Source organism: Podarcis raffonei, chromosome 13, assembly GCF_027172205.1.
Source record: "Podarcis raffonei isolate rPodRaf1 chromosome 13, rPodRaf1.pri, whole genome shotgun sequence".
NCBI lineage: Eukaryota > Metazoa > Chordata > Lepidosauria > Squamata > Lacertidae > Podarcis > Podarcis raffonei.
This window is the reverse complement of record NC_070614.1, coordinates 37,038,653-37,055,322: the sequence shown is the minus strand read 5'-3', so window position 1 is coordinate 37,055,322 and position 16,670 is coordinate 37,038,653. Positions and strand designations below refer to the sequence as shown.

The 16,670-nt window shown below is 46.5% G+C and overlaps 1 protein-coding gene across 1 annotated transcript in view; it reads left to right on the top strand.

Annotated features, from left to right (window-relative positions):
• LOC128398889 (immunoglobulin superfamily member 1-like) overlaps positions 1-16,670 on the top strand; it is a 70,930-nt gene that overhangs the window by 2,601 nt on the left and 51,659 nt on the right. The window contains exons 4-12 of the mRNA XM_053360154.1: positions 31-324; positions 553-855; positions 2,043-2,333; positions 5,591-5,690; positions 8,121-8,434; positions 9,280-9,570; positions 10,098-10,391; positions 10,621-10,923; positions 12,569-12,859. Of these exons, the coding sequence (XP_053216129.1) occupies positions 31-324; positions 553-855; positions 2,043-2,333; positions 5,591-5,690; positions 8,121-8,434; positions 9,280-9,570; positions 10,098-10,391; positions 10,621-10,923; positions 12,569-12,859 (2,481 nt within the window). The remainder of the gene's footprint in view (positions 1-30; positions 325-552; positions 856-2,042; positions 2,334-5,590; positions 5,691-8,120; positions 8,435-9,279; positions 9,571-10,097; positions 10,392-10,620; positions 10,924-12,568; positions 12,860-16,670) is intronic.

Genomic DNA, 16,670 nt, shown 5'->3' with positions numbered 1-16,670 from the left:
TTCCAAATATCAGTTCTCTCTCTTTTCAAGGGGACCTTTCTCCAAAGCCTGCCATCTTTGTGATGCCCAGTCCTCTCATCATCCCAGGGACACGATTCTACATCCACTGTAGAAATGAATACCGTGAACAAGCAACTTTCTATCTCTTCAAGGAAGGGACTCCGGGGCATTTGTTTTCTAGTACTGATTCATTTAGTACTGTATTTCACATTCCTAATGCCAAGGAAACAGATGGAGGGATCTATCTGTGTTTGTATTGCTTCATTCAAGACCAAGTTAAAAAATGCTCAGGTTCCAGCGACAGAGTTTATGTCAACATAACAGGTAGGGCTCAGCTGTGTCTTGGTGTGCCAGTTTCACAAATGATACTAAAGTGGAGGTCAAATTTATTGCATCTTCAACCAGAAGGAAATGATGCATTGCCTAACATATAGGCTCTCTCTCTCATTCTCTTTCTATATCACATTCCTATAAGATTGTAGTTCTGCCTTCTGCTGAATGCTGGAGTTGCACCAGCCCTTAAACATCCCTCTTCTTCTCTTTCCCATTCAGAGCATTTCTATCCCAAACCTTCCATCTCAGTGAGTGCACATGAAATAATTGCCCTGGGGGGAAATGCAACCATCCACTGTAAGAGTGAAGAGAACCCAATGGCAGAATTCACTCTGCTGAGAGAAGATTCTTGGGGTAACCATGAGATCCAGAAGATGGAACCAGGCAGTATTTTATTTCCCATTCTCAATGCTAAACGAACTGATGGGGGGATCTACTTTTGTACCTATTGCTTCCAATCAGACTTGGACTTCAATCAGCGATGCTCAAGCTACAGTGACAGAGTGTACATCAACATCACAGGTGAGATTCTGTCATGGGTCGCATCCACACCAAAGACTCTTATACCACTTTAGCAGTCATTGCTTCCTCCATGTAGTTTGGGAACCGTAGTTTAACCAAAAGGTGAAAGTCTCTGTCAGAGTGTCCATTGCCAGCGTGATGAAGCAGTTGATGGTGCTGGATGACATTGAACCACACTCTTTGCCAACTAACTTACCTCACATGGTTGTTGTGAGGACAAAACGAGGTAAAAAACCATTATGCTGGCTTGAGTGTCTTGGGATATAGTTCAAAAAATAATGATGAATTAGCTAATTACATCTCTTAATATATCTTAATATACTGTTGGGGAAATGTATGTTTATATACCATTTTATATTTTGAAAAGCAGAGGCACGTCCTGCTTACTGGTCATAATCCAAAGAGACTGCATCCAGAAGTGGGCGGGGGGACTGCTGTTGTGTTATTCTGTGGTACTTGTGGTACATAGTTTGCCACAATGATGTGGTAGAGCAGGGAAAGGGAGCTTTTGGCCCTCCAGATGTGATTCTGCTGCAATTCCCACCATGCCTGACCAATGGGCATGCTGGCTAAGACACACAGGAACATCTGGATGGCTACATGTTCCCTATCTCAGTGGTGGACCATCTGCTTTGCATGCAGAAGATTCCAGCTTCAATCGTCAGCATCTCTAGGTAGGGCAGGGAGAGATCCATGCTTGCAATGCTGCCACTCAGTGCAGCAGACAACACCAAGATAGATGAACCAATGGTTTGACTCAGTATAAAGCAGATTTCCTTATGCACTCTGCATTATTAGTTTCCCCAGCTACTGGTTTTGATGGTGCAGGGATAATATTCAGGGAACTAGCATATGGTTCAGCCTCCCTTCCTGCCCTCTATCTTCAGAAATGGTTGTTCACATTGTCCATACTTTCAAACATGTCTTTGCACCATTAATGGGTAGAAAGATGGGAGGAGAGAGATGAAGCTGAAATAATTTGGATGATAAAGTATTTGGATGCTACTCTCTTGGCACAGTGTGCCCGCACAGTATATCCAATACATGTCTATTGAAAGTGATTTTGTGCATAACAAACAGGTCTTTGGATCTGATGCAAATTAGCAGGATGCATTAAATGCACCACAAGCAACATGTCTCAATCCTTTCCTGGCTGTTTTTTTTCCTTTTCTTTTTCCTAACACTAGATCCCTGGCTTTCTAAACCTTCCATCACTCTGACACCAACACAGCAGATTTCTACTGGGATGAATGTCAGCATTGAGTGTCAGGGGGCTGAGAGTTATGTGACCTTCTCCTTGCTCAAATCAAACAACCTGATAGCATCACAAAAGGCAGAAGAAAACAGAAATGCAACCAAGTTCTTTTTCTCTGAAGTGAGGTTGGAGGATGGAGGGAGCTACACCTGCCGATATCACCGCATAGGATTCCCCTTTCGTTGGTCAGAGTCAAGTGACCCCATGGAACTGGTTGTGACAGGTGAGGAGCTTCCATAGGTCTTTCTCCCACCTTTCTTCTAACTCTCAATCTCTGTGCATGAGCTCTAGAGATTATGGCTGTTGAAGCCAAATACCACCCTAGGCGACCTTGAGCCACATTATAAGGATTGGAGGAACTGGGTGTTTGGGTTTACATCAGCAACGGGTTACTAGAGGCAAGATAAGAAATGAAGATGATTGCATCCAAGGTGAGGTGCATGGGAGATGGAGGTACATGGAGATAGCAGGAAGCCCATCTCAATATTCACTTAAAGTAAAGGTAAAGGGACCCCTGACCATTAGGTCCAGTCATGACCGACTCTGGGGTTGTGGCACTCGTCTTGCTTTATTGGCCGAGGGAGCCGGCGTACAGCTTCCGGGTCATGTGGCCAGCATGACTAAGCCGCTTCTGGCGAACCAGAGCAACGCATGGAAATGCTGTATACCTTCCTGCTGGAGCAGTACCTATTTATCTACTTGCATTTTGACGTGCATTTTGACGTGCTAGCATTTTGACGTACATTCTTGAATAAGACAGATGAGAGGTAGGGTGCTGGAGTGGTAACTTGTAGAACTTAAGGAGGAAGCTGAAAGGTCAGGTGGATGACCTTTTCATAGACATAGGGCAGTATGAAAGAACTGCTTCCCCACAGAATCCAGGGCCAGCCCTACTGTTAGGCAGAGTAAATCAGCTGCCCTGCCTGAGACAGAAGATGCAGTGGAAGAGAAGTGCTAGAGGACAGAGTTGGGTGCCATACCACCTCCCACAGTGCAAGCTCTGCATAACCTAGAGAAGCTGGTGAGTTTTTGTACATGGAGAGGGAGGGAGGAATGGCACCCCCTTGTCCCTCACCTCAGGCAGAAAAATAGCTTGGGCTGGCCCTGCATCCTGTTGGAAAATACATGTGATTTAATCAACCATCTTGCTAGGACCAGTCACGTGGATCATTCCAACTTCAAAACTGGTGCTCTCCTTTCTGGCATGGCAGCAGTTACCCCACCCAATTTCCCGTGGATTGGGATTGTTTCATCTGCACATATATTCCCAGTGTAAAGGAAAGTGTGTGTGTGTGTGTGTGTGTGTGTGTGTGTGTGAGAGAGAGAGAGAGAGAGAGAGAGAGAGAGAGAGAGAGAGAGAGATGGATGGATGGCATACACACCATTTAAAGCACATGACTCATTCAAAAGAATCCAGAGAACTGTGGTTTGGTAAAGATGCTGGGAATCATACGTCAGCAGCAGAGCAGCCCATAGGGAAGATGCAGGTGTTACAAGAACTACTGAGGGAAAAACTGGACAATGCTGAGACTGCGTACAAGAAAAGCGCTGATGAGCTGAGACAACAGGGGGAGGAGATCAAAGTTGGGGATAAGGTATGGTTGTCGACAAAGGACTTGCCAATGAAGGGGAGGTGCAGGAAGTTCGAGGCGAGGCGGTTGCGGCCCTTTGAAGTGGTAGAGCAGATAAACCTGGTATCATTCAAACTCCAATTGCCAGCCTCAATGAAGATATATCCTGTATTCCAATTATTCATTTTGCAATCTTTCCCCACCCCACTTCACCCCACTGTCTCATCATTAATCTTCAATCTTAGGGGGTTGGGGGTTAATCTATGGGAAGCTTTATTGTCCAGCTTCCTCTTAGTGACTGCATGGTTGGTTCAGTTCTGCCCCACCCTCGAAACAGCCCATTTTAGGAAACTTCTCTGGCAAAAGTTTTGCTTCCACAACATTTTCCATGGTTGCAGAGGAGGCCAGTGAACAGGGATGTCTGTTCGATCCAAACATTTTCCATGGTTGCAGAGGAGGCCAGTGAACAGGGATGTCTGTTCGATCCAAACCCATCCATGAGATCAAGGATTAGGATAGCAGTCTTAGTTGTGCAAAATAGGAATGCATGTCTTGCATATATTATACGGTGGTACCTCTGGTTACGAACTTAATTTGTTCGGGAGGTCTGTTCTTAACCTGAAACTGTTTTTAACCTGAGCTACCTCTTTACCTAATAGGGCCTCCCACTGCCGCCGCGCCGCTCCCGCTTGATTTCTGTTCTCATTCTGAGGTAAAGTTCTTAACCCAAGGTACTACCTCCAGGTTAGTGGAGTCTGTAAGCCAAAGTGTTTGTAACCCGAGGTGTTTGTAACCCGAGGTACCACTGTATATGATTTGCCTAACTCTTCCTGCATTTTTTTGGTCAAATTTCCATCAGAACATGGCACGTGTGCTGTTGATCCTTTTTTTTACAATACGTATTATATGCTGTATGAGACTTCCTTTGTTGATATAGTCCCTTTTAAGGCTAGCTTGTGGGTTGTATGGGAGGTTGTTAGAAATTCTGGAATGTTGAGCTCAAATGCAGATGTTCCTCATTAAGGTCTCAAGGCCAGTGCTGAATGCTAATCAAAGACCTGTGATGGGAACAGGTGTTGATTCCTTTGGGATGGAGGGGGTGAGCACCATAATTAGCACTCTCTTAAATCTGGGTGGGGCTGGTATGAGGGAGCTTTCATCCTGAAGGGATGATCAGTGCCTGTTCGGACCTTAGATTGTCTTTTGCCTTCCTGCTCAGCCTGCTACAATTTGCGTGTTTTGTGTCAGCCAGCTAGATGAGATAGTTTTGTTATTTTCTTGGCTTCTGAGCAGTCCTAAATTGTGTAATCATGTGAAGTTTTTGCTTTTAACAAAGTCTTCTTTTTAAAAACAAAGGTGTTTTTTTTTTTATGAGAACTGACTTTGCTCGAGTTACTGAACCTCCCAGCTGACCCCCAGGCAGTGCTGAACCTGACCTTCTGCTCTCTTCAGCCAGGACCACCCAACCAATCTATTGGTGGATGAAATTTCAAGCCCACATTATGGACCAGTAATTCTGAATGCAACGCCCAGCAAATGACCAATCGTAAACTGACCACTTTTGGATGCTCCTGCAGTGACATGAAAAACTGAAACGCAACATGTATCCCTGCCATCTTATTAGTGGAGCAGTCAGTTGGTCCACTGCTTGCAGACTTAGTATGCTTTGTATCATCTTTCTGGCTCTAGTCAGAAGTAAAAGGCAAGTGGAGTAGATTAGAAGGCTGCTTCTATTGGCAGGTAGATCCAGCAGGCTGTTCTTATGTTCTTAGAAATCAGAAGTAAGTCCCCCTGAACTCAATGGGGCTAAGTATGCCGAGGGCCACAGCCTTGAGACCATTTTCCTCCTCACCCTGCCTTCATCACAACTAACAATTGAGTAGTAACTCTTCTCTGTCTCACTCTACAGCAAACACTTCTACATCCATGGAGATCAACATCCGCCTGGGAGTTGCTGGCTTGGTCCTGCTTTCCTTGGTGCTGATCGTGGCTGAGTTCATGTGCAGCAGGCAAGGCTGAGAAGCTCTGACTCAGTTCCACGAGTCAAGACCCTTCCTTGAGGCATCCGAGACATGCAAAGCCACAGGCATCCCATAGAGACTGGTTTCATTTCTTGTTCATCTGAAGGCCAAATTTCTATTCTGTGATAACACCTTTTTGGAAGCGCCTGGGGTGGGACGAGAATACTAGAGGCTTCTGTTTCTGTGCTTTTTTTTGAGCTTTTTAAAAAAGTTTGGACAGGGCCGTCTTAAGCATATCCGGCAGCATGGTGCAAAGATCCTTGCAGCAGCGCCCCACCCCGTTTCCCAGAGTTGTCAACCTCCTTTTTTTAGGGAGGGAAGACCAGCAGCAGCGGAGGGAGCCTCTTGGGAAGGGACGGCGCTGCCTGTGACGCACCCAGCTTTGCGGGGCTGAAGGAGGAGGGCAACAGTTGGGGGGGGGGCAGCTTCTCCGGCAGGGAAGAGGCGGAGGCTGGATGAGGCACCTCCCAGCTCAGCTGGCTGCTTCGGGCTGCGGTGGCCATGGCAGGCGGAGGCTCCGGGTGCTGCGCTTGCATGGTGGAGGCGGGTGAGGGCAGCGAGCGGGCCGGGGGAGCCAGCCCTGTGGAGATCCGTGGTGCCTGATGCCCAGCTTGAAGATGAAGACGGCTAGCAGGAGGGGTGCCGTGCGTTCCTGCACCTCAACCCGTTAGGCGAGCGAGCGGGCCTGCACCGAGCGAGCAAGGGTTTGTGCACCTCTCCCGCTTCCCTTTTCACCTTCTGGCACTCCGCAGAATTCGGCGCCTGCAGGCTAAAAGGGGAAAAACTGAGCCAATGCTCAGCAGGAGCAATACATGAAACCCTCGCTCACTCAGCGCGCTCGTTCGGTGTTCCCCGGACTCTCGCCTGGCACCCTCCAAAACCTGGTGCCCCGGCTCCCCACACCATTAGCATCTATGGGTAAGACGGCCCTGAGTTTGGAAGACTTAACTTACTCTTCAGCTAAGCCCTTCTCAGAGAAAACCCATTGAAATAACTAAGCGAATTATGTGTATTAACTCTGTAACTTATGATTTTATTCCTTGTCTGGGTGTTTTGCTTTGTTTTTTTATTATCTCTTATAGTAACCGTATCAAATGAAAATCAGTCAAAAGCATACCTGTCCATCAAACACAAATGTGACTGTGAATTAATTGCTTTTCTGTTGCTTTAAACTGCGATTGGGAAGGAGTAGCAAACTCCGAAATGCCCACCCTCAGTGAGAAAGCAGCTCCTGAAATCCAGCGGGGGAAATGAGAGGATTTTCGGGGTATGAGAGCAGAAGACTGTTGTGTGGAGCCAGCATGGAAGAATGCTAGTGCATATCCCCTGAAGGAAAGGAAATGAAATATCCCTAGTTTAATTGGCAAAGGCAGGGGACAAAGTGGTGTGTGTTTTTTTTCTGTCATAAACAGTTTATCGTGTAGCTGGTGTATGTGACCATGTGGAAGGGTGTACAGGGGGAAGGAGTGCCCTTCCAGACGCCCTAGCGTGCCTCTGGGAGACTTGCTACACTTGCTGCCACAATGGCAAAAACTAGTGAAGAAAGAAAAAAAGGGGGTAGAAATTCCTCTGCTGTCCTGAATTTTGGGATGTAAACCCCCCCCCATTTTTTTAATCCATTCTAGAAATTGTGGGTGGGAAATACAAATGAATCATTGGGTTACTGCAGGGTTATTTTAACAAAATGCAAACCGTGCCCCCCTAGTAAGAAGCACGGGCAACAGACAAATATCTCACATTGTTGGAGAAGTGCTCAGATCCAGGCATGGCTTCCTCACGCCTTTCACAAGGACCAACCAACCACCGTTTCAATACAGACTGTCGGATGAGCTCCTCTAAGCGGGGGCAATAAAAAGATAGGATGAGAAACCTGGGAGGTGAAGAAACAAATCTGTCTTTAAAGATTTCATAACCAACTGAGATCAGATTGATGAATGGGCCAAATACTGTATTTGGGGGCTGGTCGTTCCTCTACTGTGGGGAGCCACCATAACTGCAGTCCCAATGCCTCTGTGGAGCTTAAATTTACAACTCACGACGTATCTGTACCACCATGTCTCCTAATTGTTCCTTAAATGTCCTTTTTTGACCAAGAGGGTCCAAAGCATAGGCAAAATATCTTTGGGGAGGAGGCAGTAAGTGACCAGAGCTTGAATTTGCCATGATGTACAACTGGGCATACTAGATTTCTTTTGCCCCAACAATACTACTGAGATGCTCTCTCTCTCTCTGAGAACTAGAAAAATTAAAAATAGGAGTTGTGTTCCATGCCAAACACTCAGTCCTTCACTTCCTCTGGTTTTGCAACCATCAGATAGATGCAAACTAATAAGGGATGTGGTTACTCAGGCAGCTTTGGCAACGGAAAAAGGACAACAGCATTGGCCGATCAGAGAGGAGTCATTTGTTCTGAGGAAGAGCTGCATCACAGAACATTGCTGGGTTTCAGCGGCAACAGCCTCCAGCTGAGATCTTCACTCGGGAGACAGCAGAATTAGGAGCGAACGGAAGAAACTGCTGGCTACAGAAGCCAAGCCATGAAATTCCCTTCCAGCATCCTCTTTCTAGGTTGGTCTCACTCCTTGGAGGGCGGTGGGGTCAGAGTGTTTGCAAGAGCAGGCCTGGGAGATTGGAGGCCCGGCTTCCATTTCTGTTGCTCAGATATCTGGACTCTAAATGGATCCTCTCCTTTCCAGGGTGTTGGCTGAGCAGGCAGTGGCAGATCTCCAGAGGTGAGTGTCAGTCAGCCGTGAGAATGGTGATAAAAAATAGGGGGTGAGAAGAATGGGAACTAAATGCCGTAGACTCCTCCAACCAGGACTACTTTTCTCATGGTAGACTTTCTCTGTCTCATATTCAAGGCTTTTTTCCAGTCGGAACTCAGTTCCGGCATCTTTTAGGTGGGGGCAGTTGCCATTATCAGAGAACAAGGGAGGCTTTCATGGTGATTTCCGCTACCTCTTTTTCTAGAAAAGTTGAACTGCTCAGATTTATTTGTCTCTAGACAACCTGTCAAGGAAACCGTCCTCCCAGTTATCCACTTCAGTTTATTTCTCTTGGGTGCAAGGGCTGTTTAGACACAGGGATCCTTAGTCCTGCCCCTCCCACTGTAAACATCACCAGATACTAAGGGAGAACCTTCTCTTTCATTGCCTCCCGGCTGCATGAATCGCAACTGGCGCTGTCCTGCCTGTCTCCTGTGTTTTGGCTTATGCAGGAGAGTGAGCAAATAAAGGACCTCAGGTTCTGGACTCTTCTACTTCCTCTCCACCCTGTCCTCCTCCAATGTCAACAGGGAAGGGGAAGTTAAAGAGCCCTCCCCCTCTCTCTGCTATCTCAGAAGTGAGTCATTGGTTGAAGTCTATATTGTTGGCCCTACAGCTGTTGCTCAGTTCAAAATATGATTCCTACTTCTTCAGAAAACAGGATGGTGATGAGGAATATGTGAAAATATAGATATATGTCAATTGGAAAATGTTACAGATTAATATACGTACCACACTTTTGTGGATTTTAGTACCCTGATACAAGTCTACTACAAGTCTCCCATCTCACTCCTGTTATCTTTCTTTCCCAGGACAGCTTCATCAAAAGCCTTCCATCTCAGTGATACCAAGTCCTCGGGTTATCCTAGGTGAAAAATTCTATATCCGCTGTGAGAATAAACTTAACTCAGAAGCAACTTTCTACCTTGTCAAGGAAGGGAGTTCAGCGGCTGTGGATTCTAAGACTGCTTCATATTATACAGATTTCCCCCTTTCTAATGCCAAACATGTAGAACCCAATGGTGGGGTCTACAAGTGCAAATATTGCTTTACGGAAAATACATGCTCAGAATTCAGCAATAACGTTTATGTCAACGTAACAGGTGAGAATTTTGTTCTATCCTTAGACCTATTCATGTGCAGGGCATCAGTTACATTGAAAGCAAAGCAGTTTCTCGTTTTAATCCCTAACCCTAATGTCCCCACTCCTTCAGCAACAATCACATGCTACATGTGGTTGTCTGCAGAGAATCCAGTGTGGACACACATGTAAGGACTCTGCGTGATTGTGGCTGGTTGCATATGTCTAGGTGGGAATGTATCTGCAGACAACCCCATGGAGCACATGGGTGTTGCATAAAGACAGGAGGGGGCCATCCTGTGTCGCCATTTGAGGCAAAATGGGAATGTGCCACTCCTTGCACGCCCCCCACTTCCGTTCCTGCCAGAATGCCCCCTCCCTTCTTGCCAAATGCGACAAGAGTCAGGCCGTTTCACATGGCGTTGCCACTCATCTTCTCTGTCCCAGGTGAGCAGATATTCCAAGAGCAGGAGAAAAGTTTCCTATTTTTTAGAGTGATACAGTTGCAGATGTTCCACCTTCCGCATATCAGCTCTCTCTCTTTCGCAGGGCAGCTTTATCGAAAGCCTTCCATCTCTGTGAGTCCCAGTCCTCTCGTCATCCCAGGGACACAATTCTTCATCCACTGTAGAAATGAATACCGTGAACAAGCAACTTTCTATTTCTCCAAGGAAGGGACTCCGGGGCATTTGTTTTCTAGTACTGATTCATTTAGTACTGTATTTCACATTCCTAATGCCAAGGAAACAGATGGAGGGATCTACCTGTGTTCGTATTGCTTCATTCAAGACCAAGTTAAAAAATGCTCAAGTTCCAGCGACAGAGTTTACATCAACATAACAGGTGAGGGCTCAGCTGTGTCTTGGTGTGCCAGTTTCACAAATGATACTAAAGTGGAGGTCGAATTTATTGCATCTTCAACCAGAAGGAAATGATGCATTGCCTAACATATAGGCTCTCTCTCTCATTCTCTTTCTATATCACATTCCTATAAGATTGTAGTTCTGCCTTCTGCTGAATGTTGGAGTTGCACCAGCCCTTAAACATCCCTCTTCTTCTCTTTCCCATTCAGAGCATTTCTATCCCAAACCTTCCATCTCAGTCAGTTCGCATGAAATAATTGCCCTGGGGGGAAATGCAACCATCCGCTGTAAGAGTGAAGAGAACCCAATGGCAGAATTCACTCTGCTGAGGGAAGATTCTTGGGGTAACCGTGAGATCAAGAAGATGAAACCAGGCAGTATTTTATTTCCCATTCTCAATGCTAAACGAACTGATGGGGGGATCTACTTTTGTACCTATTGCTTCCAATCAGACTTGGACTTCAATCAGCGATGCTCAAACTACAGTGACAGAGTGTACATCAACATCACAGGTGAGATTCTGTCATGGGTTGCATCCACACCAAAGACTCTTATACCACTTTAGCAGTCATGGCTTCCTCCATGTAGTTTGGGAACCGTAGTTTAACCAAAAGGTGAAAGTCTCTGTCAGAGTGTCCATTGCCAGCGTGATGAAGCAGTTGATGGTTCTGGATGACATTGAACCACACTCTTTGCCAACTAACTTACCTCACATGGTTGTTGTGAGGACAAAACGAGGTAAAAAAACCATTATGCTGGCTTGAGTGTCTTGGGATATAGTTCAAAAAATAATGATGAATTAGCTAATTACATCTCTTAATATATCTTAATATACTGTTGGGGAAATGTATGTTTATATACCATTTTATATTTTGAAAAGCAGAGGCACGTCCTGCTTACTGGTCGTAATCCAAAGAGACTGCATCCAGAAGTGGGGGGGGGGGACTGCTGTTGTGTTATTCTGTGGTACTTGTGGTACATAGTTTGCCACAATGATGTGGTAGAGCAGGGAAAGGGAGCTTTTGGCCCTCCAGATGTGATTCTGCTGCAATTCCCACCATGCCTGACCAATGGGCATGCTGGCTAAGACACACAGGAACATCTGGATGGCTACATGTTCCCTATCTCAGTGGTGGACCATCTGCTTTGCATGCAGAAGATTCCAGCTTCAATCGTCAGCATCTCTAGGTAGGGCAGGGAGAGATCCATGCTTGCAATGCTGCCACTCAGTGCAGCAGACAACACCAAGATAGATGAACCAATGGTTTGACTCAGTATAAGGCAGATTTCCTTATGCACTCTGCATTATTAGTTTCCCCAGCTACTGGTTTTGATGGTGCAGGGATAATATTCAGGGAACTAGCATATGGTTCAGCCTCCCTTCCTGCCCTCTATCTTCAGAAATGGTTGTTCACATTGTCCATACTTTCAAACATGTCTTTGCACCATTAATGGGTAGAAAGATGGGAGGAGAGAGATGTGTCGGTTTCAAGCCAAAAGTCAGAGGAATTGGCCACCCTCCAGGTGCCCGGCTTGAATCCTTGTTGACCTCCCTGTCTGCGACTCCCGGCAAGATAAGGCGAGGTCTCAATCGGCGATCCTTCTCAACGTGAGAAGAACACACCACTCCTCCCCTACCATCACCAGGGAGGGGAGAGAGACAGACAGAAATGTATTTACATGCCTTTATTTCTGTCCTTCCAGCAGTACAGAGAAAACGTGACTGCACTCTCTCATCACCAACAGCAGAGAGAGAATTACTCCTCCCATGTACTTCCAGTACAGATCATGTGACACTCTGAGCTAACATCCGGTGCTCAGTACACTGAATAGACTGTCCTTTGTTCCCACGGTACAGTCCCAAAACATCAACATCCTGTTTGGCATTCCAGCCATCTGGAGCACTCAGCTGCATTGCTCCTTTTTCGTAACAAGATGAAGCTGAAATAATTTGGATGATAAAGTATTTGGATGCTACTCTCTTTGCACAGTGTGCCCGCACAGTATATCCAATACATGTCTATTGAAAGTGATTTTGTGCATAACAAACAGGTCTTTGGATCTGATGCAAATTAGCAGGATGCATTAAATGCACCACAAGCAACATGTCTCAATCCTTTCCTGGCTGTTTTTTTCTTTTCTTTTTCCTAACACTAGATCCCTGGCTTTCTAAACCTTCCATCACTCTGACACCAACACAGCAGATTTCTACTGGGATGAATGTCAGCATTGAGTGTCAGGGGGCAAAGAGTTATGTGACCTTCTCCTTGCTCAAATCAAACAACCTGATAGCATCACAAAAGGCCGAAGAAAACAGAAATGCAACCAAGTTCTTTTTCTCTGAAGTGAGGTTGGAGGATGGAGGGAACTACACCTGCCGATATCACCGCATAGGATTCCCCTTTCGTTGGTCAGAGTCAAGTGACCCCATGGAACTGGTTGTGACAGGTGAGGAGCTTCCATAGGTCTTTCTCCCACCTTTCTTCTAACTCTCACTCTCTGTGCATGAGCTCTAGAGATTATGGCTGTCGAAGCCAAATACCACCCTAGGCGACCTTGAGCCACATTACAAAGAATGGAGGAACTGGGTGTTTGGGTTTGCATCAGCAACGGGTTACTAGAGACAAGATCAGAAATGAAGATGATTGCATCCAAGGTGAGGTGCATGGGAGATGGAGGTACATGGAGATAGCAGGAAGCCCATCTCAATATTCACTTACTTGGGGCAAATATGGGAATGTGATATGGCTTTCTGCACTTGTGTCATGTAATCATTGGCGGAAGGATGTAGAACTTAAGGAGGAAGCTGAAAGGTCAGGTGGATGACCTTTTCATAGACATATGGCCGTATGAAAGAACTGCTTCCCCACAGAATCCAGGGCCAGCCCTACTGTTAGGCAGAGTAAATCAGCTGCCCTGCCTGAGACAGAAGATGCAGTGGAAGAGAAGTGCTAGAGGACAGAGTTGGGTGCCATACCACCTCCCACAGTGCAAGCTCTGCATAACCTAGAGAAGCTGGTGAGCTTTAGTACATGGAGTGGGAGGGAGGAATGGCACCCCCTTGTCCCTCACCTCAGGCAGAAAAATAGCTTGGGCTGGCCCTGCATCCTGTTGGAAAATATGTGTGATTTAATCAACCATCTTGCTGGGACCAGTCACGTGGATCATTCCAACTTCAAAACTGGTGCTCTCCTTTCTGGCATGGCAGCAGTTACCCCACCCAATTTGCTGTGCTCACGGGATTGCGTCATCTGCACATATATTCCCAGTGTAAAGGAAATTCAGTGTGTGTGTGTGTGTGTGTGTGTGTGAGAGAGAGAGAGAGAGAGAGAGAGAGAGAGAGAGAGAGAGAGAGAGAGAGAGATGGATGGAGGGCATACACACCATTTAAAGCACATGACTTATTCAAAAGAATCCAGAGAACTGTGGTTTGATAAAGATGCTGGGAATCGTAAGTCTGTAAGGAGTAGCTTCTGTGAAAACCAAGGCTTTCCTAGGATTATGGGAAAGCACGGTGGCTGTCCATACTGTGCAGTAGATAGAAAGCTTTTGTCGTAAGAATGACCCCTGCAGAATCAGACCCAAGACCCATCTGGTCCAGCATTCATGTCTCAGAGTGGCCACCCAGAAGCTTATGGGAAGCCCTCAAGCAGCTTAATGCATGCAACAGCCCTCTCGTGCGCATGATCTTCAGCAATAGATGTTCAGAGGTATACTGCCTGTGATGTTGGAGGTATAGCACATGCATGGCCATCATGACTAGTCCTGAGTGATGTGGTCATGCAGGGGTTAATGGATGCATGTAAGGGAACTGGGAGGCGGTCTTGTGGAGGTTGATTGATAGATCCAAAGGCCAATAAGAGGATCATTCCTAATAGCCACTGGACACTGCAGAATAAGCATTAGTAGCATTCTAACTGTCACCTGGTTTTACAGACAGATTTGCAGTCATCCTGTGGGCAAGCATTGCGGCTGGACTTTCCCTTCTGATTCTCTTCCTGCTGGTACTTGCCTTTATATTGTACAGAAAAGGCAGAAAGGGTAAGTGGGCTTCTGAATGGACTGCTTTACAATGGCTGAGATTAAAGCATGCAAAACTGTTTTTATTTTTCTAGTATAGGTTTTCAGTGACCTGAACAGCAAGTTATCTTTTAGCATCTCTAGCAGATGAAAATTCTTCTGTATGTGTTATTTAAATTTATTTTAAAAAGCAATTTAATTTATGGGTTACCTTGGTAGAAGTTTTTCCAATGCAGAGTGACACACAGCCTCACAGAAACGAAGCAAGAAGTTTTCTCCATCCATGAAGAGAAAGGTCTAAGTCAGGCTTTCCCACCTCAATGACCTTCTTGTGGAAGTTTTTGGATGACAACCCCAGCATGGCCAATAGTCAGGGCTAATAGGACTTGTAGTCTAAAATATCTGGAGGGCACCAGGTTAGGGAAGGCTGGTCTTAAGAGTTAGGCTACATGGGGAGGGAGCAGAACCCACAAAGCTGCTCTGAAACAGGGCGAAGAATCTCACGCTCTCTTTCTGATCTGCAGGTTCCACGGTCCACGAAAGAAGCCAACCACCAAACATAGTAAGCTTTCCTGGCAACAAAAACTTCCCTGTAAACAAAAACCTTTATGACTGTGGACATCCTGCCAACCTCCTACACTCCAGACCCTTCAATCTAAGAAGGAAAAAAGCACATCTCTGCCAGTGTGGTGTAGTGGTTAAGAGTGATAGATTCGTAATCTGGGGAACCGGGTTCGCGTCTCCGCTCTTCCACATGCAGCTGCTGGGTGATCTTGGGCTAGTCACACTTCGTTGAAGTCTCTCAGCCCCACTCACCTCACAGAGTGTTTGTTGTGGGGGAGGAAGGGAAAGGAGAATGTTAGCCACTTTGAGACTCCTTTGGGTAGTGATAAGGCGGCATATCAAATCCAAACTCCTCTTCGTCTTCTTCTTCTAACCAATTTGGTGGAGAAAACAGGCCATAGAGACAGAAAAAGATACAGCCTGTGAAACACTTCAGGTGTCAGACCGAAAGCCACCATTGGCAATTATAACCTCTGGATCCCAATAGGGGTGTGGTTTTATTCATGCATCTCAATGTGAAAGTCCTAGGGCACTTAGGATTCAGTGACAGTGTATAAAGCAGCTCAGTTTTATACCAGAAGTTTGTGGAGAGGGAAGCTGCATTGCAAATGGGCCCCTTTAGCCGTAGGGGTGGCAGAGTTATTTTAAAAAAAGAAAGAAAGTGTGATCCTGTCCAGCAGCATTTTATTTATTTTTTAGCAGTAGGCTCATTTGACTGTGGGTGTGCAGGCATGTGCAGAGTGCCAAGTAACACTCATCCTCTTGAGAGCTGAGTGGCAGCCCCAGGTGCAGTGGCGGAGCTTGCCACTCCTGCACCCAGAGCGGCGGGGCAGGGAGATCCTCCCACAGGGCAGGAGAATCCGGGGGGGGGCGGGTTTCCATTCACGGAGCAGCAGCGTGATCCTCCATTCATGAACCTCCCAGGGGGGATTTTGTCACCCCACTCAGGGATGGCACCTGGGGCAGAGTGCCCCCACCACACGCCCCTTCTGACGCCCCTGCCCAGATGCCATTTGCTCCTATCTGGAAGTTGCTGTTCAAATTCCTGTCATTTACACATTCTCATTCATCATTCCCATTGTCCCTCTAGAACAGGGGTAGGCAACCTAAGGCCTGGGGCTGGATGCGGTCCAATTGCCTTCTCAATCTGGCCCGCGGACGGTCTGGGAATCAACGTGCTTTTTCATGAGTAGAATGTGTCCTTTTACATGAGTAGAATGTGTGCTTTTATTTAAAATGCATCTCTGGGTTATTTGTGGGGCATAGGAATTTGTTCATTTCCTCCAAAAAAATATAGTCCGGCCCCCCACAAGGTTTGAGGGACAGTGGACTGGCCCACGGCTGAAAAGGTTGCTGACCCCTGCTCTAGAAGATGTAGTGGCAGAGACTGCATGCTAAATATCTCCCTCTCCCCCCCACCATAGCCCCTGGAATCGGACAGCAGAGAAGACCCTGATGGAGTTTCTTATGCTGCCCTGAACCACGGGGCCCTGAAATCCAAACAGGTACCCGATGCTGACAGGATCCCTGAAAGCTGTACTTACGCAACATTGGCCCAAGGCAGACCAAAGTAGGACTGACAAGCTGGACCTCTTAGGATGTAGAAACTTCTGGGACCTCGGCTGATCCTTGGTTTGCAGGGACATTTCTAGCAGGACAATGCTTCCTAGTAGAG